The 8,771-nt window shown below is 39.1% G+C and overlaps 1 protein-coding gene across 3 annotated transcripts in view; it reads right to left on the bottom strand.

Annotated features, from left to right (window-relative positions):
* Positions 1-8,771, bottom strand: part of PPP1R9A (protein phosphatase 1, regulatory subunit 9A) — a 134,118-nt gene that overhangs the window by 58,123 nt on the left and 67,224 nt on the right. For all 3 annotated transcript variants that reach the window (XM_009994912.1, XM_009994913.1, XM_009994914.1), the window contains exons 2-3: positions 703-835; positions 71-191 (exon numbers count right to left, since the gene is read on the bottom strand). In XM_009994912.1, coding sequence (XP_009993214.1) covers positions 71-191; positions 703-835 — 254 coding nt within the window. The remainder of the gene's footprint in view (positions 1-70; positions 192-702; positions 836-8,771) is intronic.

The raw sequence follows: 8,771 nt of genomic DNA, 5'->3' as shown, positions 1-8,771 counted from the left end.
CTTGCCCATGAAAATGGTAATTCTTAGTAACTATTGCTGGGAAAATTTCCAAACAGTGAGTCTAGTTTACCTGCCATCTCTTTCTGCTGCCCCACCTTCAGTTACTGTTTTGACAAATATTCCCAGTTTTTCAAGGCCTGCATCTGCTCCAACTCCCATTCCAATAATGCTTATGCCAAGTCCATCATCATCTGTAAAAAGAAAAGCGAAGGTAGAAACTTACTACATTTAATTTATATAGTTAATCAGTAAGTAAACATTTATACTTGGGTTCCTCTTTGTTTTCCATGTTAGTAACATTCGTATCCTTTTCCTTCCATTTGAAAACTTTATTATTCTACCATTTTAATTACACTCAACCCCCACCCCCCACATTCTCCATTATGAGATATTGCTTTCACCCTTATGAGTTGCTCAGAACAACCAAGATTTTTACATTTCCAGAGGATAATGAAAACATTGCCTCAAACACCATGTGAAATCATGTGTTAAAATGGAGTGACAGAAAACAGTTATCTTATGGTAATAAAGAACTGCATATTTCTGAACTGCTTCTTTAATTCCTTATCAAACAAATCTTGAAATACAAAAACTAAGGTGTCTAGAACAGATTCATAGAAATTGAAGAGTGGCTCTGTGTGGACTTCCTCAGACGTGTAGACTAGTGTCACATGAACTGAAGATGGCACAGACACTCCATACCTTTTTCTAGTTCAACTGGGAAGAGCTCCAGCTTTTCCACACGTTTCTCGAGTTCATATTCAGCTGATGCAGCCACTGGGTCAACTTCATCATTTCTCCTGTCATAGTCCTCATTGGAATATGTATTGAAAACCTGTGGAAAGAGATGAAAAATCACTCAAACTCCTACTTCAAAAAGACTTCCAACATATGAAGATAGCTACTGCTTTTGTCCTGTGATGTTGGAGAGTTTGGAAACACTTTTAAAGGACAAATTTATCCTGTTCATTCAAACTTCAGGTTTTTAAACTTGTTTTTTTCCATTCAAGTAAAGCACAAGTATGGTTGCAAAAGTCAACTGAGTATAAATTATTTATTTGTATTGGTTGTGATAATAAATACAGAGGATGATCTCAAATGACTAAGTTGGCATATACAGTCCAATATTTAAAATACTTAATTCAAGAATACAGTATTAGTAAAGACTGAAAGATATGAACAAGGAAAATACATTTAAATAATAATCTGCATACAGTCTCTGCTTCAGTCTTTCCTCCCAATGAAGTTCCAGTTTGCACTCATCTAACCAAAGCTAGACCTAAAGATTACTAATCTACATTTACACCACCTATGGATACCATTAGAGATTATGCTCCGTATGCAACTTTTTAGAAGAGTAATATACACAGCCATGGGTTATGTATTTTTTTAAACTAACCAGGTTTCCAGATTTGTTTCAGCTCTGCAGCAGTAATTCAGCATTGACTGCCTTAAGCAAATTATATTATGTACACTACTTTCTGTCGTACTTTCAAAACAAACATAGGCTTCAATCAGATTCTTCAGACCTTCAGGGACTTCAAATAGTCAAGAAAAGCATATTTTCATATTTTAGAGGTAATTTTCCAGCCTAATTCATTTATCTGTCTACATTTGGCAGTAATCAAAGAATGCACACAATGTAACAATTTTCTCAAACTTCAGTTCCACGCATATGTCGTGTTCAGCACTTCAAATAAAGAAAAAAAATCCCCACATCTCTTTTTACACGCACCCTAGAGAAGATACAATTATGTAGCCATGTTTTTCTATAGCAGTGTTTCTCTTACAACATAAAGCACCACACTGTACCATGCAGCTACACATATGCTCAGAAGGTCTCAAGAAGTCTGATTCCTTACAGTGTGTCTTGGAGGCTCCTTTACATCTGTCCCTGGTGCAAGCATGTCAGATTGCTGCCCAGTGCAATGCCAAAAGCAAATGGATTTATTTTAAATAGGAAATATATTAAAGTTGCACTACTAAAATATTATTCAATACTATCAGAAGTATAGCAACTATGTCATGATTAATGCAAAGCTAGTACAAAAAAACCCCACAAACCAGCTTTATAGAAGTAGTGGTCAAACCAGAAAAGAGGTTCGTCACCACATGGAAATTTCTCTCCTGTATTTTACATCAAAGTGAAACACTTAAAGAATTGCCTCTTCGAAGAAGACTGAGATAATAAACGTTTTACAAGAATCCACAACCCTATTTGACATGGATGTTTAGTGATACTGGGTGAAAAAAAAAAGGCTGTTTTAACTAAGTCATGTTCCTAAGAAGCCTCTATAAATACATCCAAAAGCTACTAAAAATAAGTCACATACATACTAAATGTTCAATGATGCTGAACATTTTATGCTGCTTCGGTATGTGTAAGATTGGAGAAAATACACTGATGTAAAAGTATAAGGAAATTTAAAAATTCACCTGGTCTAAAATAACCTGCAAAATCTATGTGCAAGTTCTGGCCATGCAACACACAAATGGGGAAATCGTGCCAACAGCAAACTGCTTCAAAATATAAGTGACCAACTTCAGCTCCTTCCCTAAGCTTCTCCTTGTGGATGAACCTGCATCCAGTATTTTGTAACGGCCTTGAACAGGATATTAATTTCTGCTCCTATTGTTAACCCCATTGGGTATGTGAACTCCCATTTAAAATGAAAAACAAAATGGAGGGTGTCATGCTCAAAAGCCTGACACAGGGGATCTGAAAAATCTTCTGTTACTCTATGTCTCTCACAGACCTCTTTTCCACAAGACAAAACTTTTTTTCATGTTAGGTACCCCTGCCTGCTGCTTCTGAAAATATTTGAAGACAGGGAGAATCATGAATATTGTCTTCTATATAAGCCATATCAAGCTAGAAAACAACATGGATATCTAATGATGCTAGCCTGTATATAGCAAAAAAGAAGGTTTGGGACAGAAGTAAATACCAATTACCTTTCAATTGAGAGGTAGAACTCAGTGAAATGCCCTGGCACATACTAGCAGGTAACCTCCCCAGGCAGCTTCCCTTCTCTGTGGTCTCCTTGCAAAGGCAACTATGCCCACTAAAAGTTCCATGTCCAAACCCAACCTCATCCATGCTGACGCAAACCAAACTAAGGATCAAGCAGTAGAGCCAGACCCAACTGAAATACTACTGAGCTAAGGCTTGACGACCAACATTTAGACCTAAAATGCATCAGTCATGCAAGAACATACAGGTCACAAACAACAGCTGTGAGTTTAGCTTGGATTGTCTCATTTATCAACATGATGACAGAGACCCCTGTTTCAAATGTGGAACAGAGATTAATGTTATCAAGGACAATAGAGATCTAGTTCACTAGCTGTTGAAGGAAGGTGAGAGAGGAAAATACATTGGTTGCTGAAGACAAAGAAGAGATGGATGAGGTATAGGGGAAAATTATGTCACAAAATGAGTATATTTATTTATGGATTCTTTTTCATCATTTTAATTGGCCCTATTCTTTTCCTTTTGTTCAATGACTGACATTAGTATATTGTGGCAGCAGTTTCAGATTTGTTGCAAATATGCTTCAAGATAATTTTCATTCTAAGCATCAAATCACACATTGACTTCTTTTTTGGGATGATCTTTCTTGAACCAGATTAGACAGAAATGACAACTTCTTGGATCTTGCTCACTTTTTTTGAGTATTTACATCTGCAAATGAGAAAGGACCTAAAGATATTGTTGGTGGTGAATACAGTTACCATTCTATCTCCAAACATATCACGGATATCATGCCACTCATATAGTATCTTACCTAAGCATTCAATTTGAGATTGTAGGATCACTGATGGTATCAAAGTAAAATAATATATGTTTCCTACCTGGCATTAACTCACTTTTTTTTGTATAACACTCCTATGATTTTTGCCCACTGTCTTCAAAATGTCTTTCGACTCCGGGAAGAAGGAGGATATTTTTGTATTTCATTTACCTCACTTTCCACAATCACATTTAATGGTTGATTGATTCTATTAAACAAATCTCTGGGTGTTAAAATGAAGAAAAGAAAGTTTGTGCTTGGAAATTTTCTTTCTTTGTGAAACAATCTACTCACCAAGGTAATGAACTGCCTCCTCAGTACAGTCATAAGAACTGTCACTCAAGATTTTACTTTGCTAAAAATAAGATAAGCAGTTACAACTTTTTTCTCAAAGTATGCTGAACTTGATTTAAGTAGACCTACTTCACCAAGTCTGTGGCCACTGTGTTTCCTAGGGCCTGTGTGGCACTGCAGACTTACGGGAATTCTCACATTTCCAGTGTTTTCACAGATTTGGTTTTGCCCTCAGGCTGGTGAAGAACCCACTACAATGAAGTCTCCTGAGTCATAACTTAAAGAAAGCTCTTTCCCAGGAAAACCCAATACATTATCTGAACCCCTGTTTGTATCTCTCCATCAGGAAAAAAAAGTTTCCATGGAATTCATCTACAATGTTCACAGGGATTTACAACAGTACTTGTAATCCAGCAATAGAAGAAATAAAAAGCCACCAACAGCTGTGACAACCCAATGGATACCAAAGCTCAATGTATACGTCAAAACAAACACATCCTGAACAACTGACAGGCTCACTCCAACTCTGCTGTTGACATGCTTCTGTCTTTTTTAAAGTGAAAGAAAAAGGGTCACCAGTGATTCATCCAGCACCAAAGTAATGACAAACTGTATGATCAAAGAAGCAGGTATTATTGTCAGGCACACTGGGTGGCACCCTCAGGGAAATCATACATACACACATGACTACTTCCTTCTCTTTCAGAGGGCAATGACAGAGCACCATCTAGCAAAGACACACCACTAAATATAAAAATATATTGCAGACTTTCATTCAGAAAAAAACTCCACATCCTAGTTGTAATACTTCATCTTATGAATAAGACCAGAAAAATACAGCAGTAGATGAAAACTGATTAGTCTTGGAAAAAGGAAAAGTTCTGTAAGTTTGGGGCATTTCCTCATACCTCTCAAATATCAAAAATCTTTACAGAATTTTTCTGGCAGTAACCAATAGGTAGTGGCAACTTTTTGTTTTTAAAGGAAGTGAGAATGGAGATAAACTATGAAGAATCATGAGCTATACTCCCCAGGAGCTAGCCAGCTTGATGCCATGTTAACCATCTTATTAGTGTTGCAGAGTTTAAATTCTGACATAAAAATGGTCTCATGGTCTCAATCCCAAACATTCTAAGTATATGCTGGACATGCTTATACTGACTTTGCAAGTTGTGCTAAGGAACAAGATTTGTTTCCAGGTTCAGCTGCTGCTGATTGCCTTGCTGTCCATGCTTTTTACCTCTCCAATGACTGGTGGCCACTGAAGAGAAAGAACTGAGCAAGAACTGCATATTGGTGGATGGGATCTTGTTGCAGTAGCTGTTCTACCTCAACTTCAGTTACTCAAGTCTAACATATGCATAAATAGTCTCTCTTACGCACAATTCTTGAATACATCAGGTCATTCTACATCAGAGGCCACAGCCAACGTACCCTGGTGATCACTGTGTAACACCAGTTATGAAACCATGCCTTCCACCCACTGTTGCTACTGCTTGTCATAATGCCTGCTCATCATGTCTCTGTTCAGAAAACAAAAACAGCACTTAAGATCTGATCCAGGTACTTGAGAGAGATGGATCACCATGAACAGGAAAGCAGCATTACAGAAAATGGCACAAACACTTACAGTGAATATTTGCCAGCAAAGTCATGCCTCTGGCATCCATTCTGGGTAGGGGAGTAGGCATCACTACCACATCACAATGAGGCAAATTAACTACTACTTTTCACCAACATGTTCTTATTTCTGAAAATTCAGGGTAAAACTTTTGTAACCCTGGTGTGCTTAGAGGCCATTTTTAAAGAGATACTACGTCATAGCGTGGTTATCACAACCTGTGCTTCTGACCCCACCACTGCCATTGCTGTATGTGCTACTGAGCTTGACATTGGTTAATTTTCAGAAGCAGTCTCTAGCTGATGTGAAGCTGTCAATGAAACAGCACCTGTCAGCAAAAGAGACTGTACCGCTTGTGTGAACAGTACGCATTGCCAAAACCTCTCCCCAGACCTGTGCAACAACCTCTCTATCTACTCTTCTCCTTTCACCACCATCCTTGGGCAGGAACAACTAAAGACACCTAACAGAGGCACTTCCTGTCCCATTATGGAGAACTGAGATTTTCCAGTACATTTGCAGGCATAAATAGCAATGCTATTAGCCTTGGGATGATCCCAAGCCCTCTCTTTTTTTTTCACAGCTACCAAGGCAAGACCAAGGCCAGAATCTGGGTTTCCTTGGCCTTGTATGGAGCCATGGTTCCAGAAATAGCAGCCACAAACTCTAAAGGGACTAAATGTGGCTTCCCAGAGAAACACCAAATGCTCACTGATTTAGTGCACAATGCTTGCTTTAGTATATATCATAAGCTCAACCATAGTGATAACTGGCATTATTAGCCTTCTTATGTGCCATTTAAAAATTTTTAAAAATTTAGAACACCTTTGTTTCACACTTTCTTTGCAGAAAACAGCAGCAACCAAATGGATCATCTCTCTGTACATCTTGGTGAGGAGCCCTGAGCACAATCAGGTTGTCTTCTGGCTATACATCATTGCTGTGCAAACATCCATGCAGGAAGATGAATCATCACAGAACTATCTTATAGTTCTATGTTTTTATAACCCCTCTACAGGGTGTGCTGAGTATTTGGTGGAAAAGAGTCAGAGAGGCCTCTCCCATGTGGAGCGAACGAAACTCTGCAGAGACAGTGTCTGTACTAGGAGACCACGCACATCAGAGCACAAGCTCTAATCTTTCTTATCACGCACTTTATTCCCCAAATGAATACACTTGTTTGCCCTGCACTGAAACTGGGAGAAAACAGAAATGTGTGAACACTAGAGGGAACTGATTTACCTGACACTGTGGATGCACCCTTTGGCAACCTTCATTATAATAACAGTAGCAACAATTTATTTTGGCCAGTTCTCCCACATACACCCTGTTGATTTTGGGCAAGATGAAAAGCCAGAGTTTGTCTTTAATGCAGACATGGACAGAAAAGAAATATTTTGTATCAGAAGCATTATTATTAATTACAGTAACAGCTGGAGCTTCAGAGAAGTTTTGTTGTGATTATTAGCAAGATTCCAAATAGGGAAACATAGTGGCTAAGTAAGTAATTTGGACACAGAACGTTCAGAAAAGCTTTACAATTTGTGGATGACACCTTCAATACTTTCTCAGGTCTTTAAGTCTAGATCAGCACACAATAGCAACTCCCTACCCTCTGTGAGGAGAAACAGGCACATTTGCAGGGTAGCTGCCAGTTTATTCAGAGCAGTTCTGCAATCAGCTCTCGTTTTGTATATACTAAACTAGATGGCTGGGCTTCCTCCACTAATGATGAAAAATTCTCTTGTGGGGAGAGAAGTGAGGAAGAGCTTTAGGAGCGTGATAGAACAAATTAGTCATGTTTATGGACACAAAACTGACGTATAACGTTGCACCTGAAACACAAACAGTTGTGATGATTACTCCTGCCTGCACTGTGCCCTGCAAAGATACCCTGAGTGGATAACCTCTTAAGCTGTGCTCAAGAAGTTGAATGAGAGAAAAGAAAAAAAAATCACAGTTTGACCATTCCTTGTCTACTGCTTGGAAGTCTCTCTACAGCATAGCTATAGGGAGGAGAGGAAGCTCTAACAACATTTAAAAGATAAGTCACCAATTTCAAAGAGTCTTTGTTTTATGGTCGCTCTGTCACAGTTGAAGGGAGTGAGTCAGGGAGGAGAAGCCACCACAGGCTTCCTCCAGCTTCCCAGCTTTGAGTTCCCCTAAAGCCTGCGTGGGCATCAGCTGTCACTAACGCTTCATCAGGGAAGCACCAAGGAAACAAAACTTTCCAACAAGTAATCGCAGGAATGACACACAGATGGGAATTAGACACTTGCAATATTGAAAGAAACTGATTGTCTAATGCTAAAACAAAGCCTGGGGTTTCCCTCAAAAAGCTCTGCAGGAGAAAGATCTGTTTTAAGTGGCCTGAAACTTCGACAAAAAGAACTGCATGGCAGATTTTAGTTTCTGAAATCCCACAAGTGTCTCAGCTCTAGACTTCTCCATCCCAAGTAGACCTCTTCTGACAATCAACAGAGAGCCAGGAGCAACTGCTGGCATGCACAATCAAACTGATCAATTTGATGATAGAAACTGGTCTTCTATCTCTTGACACAGTCATAAAGGCCACGTCTACTAAAACCCCACAAGGTCACTGTCCTGCAGCAGTTCCAACACATCTCAGCTTGCATCCACCTATACAGCTCCAACTACTACAGCATGTCCTGCATCTGGCCTCTCTACTGGGAGAAGCACCTGACTGATGCTAAACTCAAATTGTGACACAATCACTTGGCTGGTGAGACACGTGCATCAAAATGCATGGACTAATCACAACACATTCATTAGGCCAGTGACATGAGTGGGGTTTTGCTTCCCAGTATAAGTAGCTTAACAACCAGACAAACTTCACTTCTAAGCTTGTTCCACTGAAACTAATATCTTAACTTTTATACAGTGATATATTGATAGATCATCTCCCAGTAGCAACGAGAAGACATAGCTGCTTGCTGTCTTTGATCTTTCCACTGCATTCACTACTCTTAAATTAGAAGGTCCTACTGCTTCAGATCGGAGGAGCTGCAGGGACTGAAAGTAATCCACCTAAAAGGCCTGAG

The sequence above is a fragment of the Chaetura pelagica genome, unplaced genomic scaffold, assembly GCF_000747805.2.
Source record: "Chaetura pelagica isolate M959 unplaced genomic scaffold, ChaPel_1.0 scaffold12, whole genome shotgun sequence".
Lineage (NCBI taxonomy): Eukaryota > Metazoa > Chordata > Aves > Apodiformes > Apodidae > Chaetura > Chaetura pelagica.
Note: the sequence above shows the minus strand (reverse complement) of the source record. Positions and strands in the feature narration are given on the sequence as shown.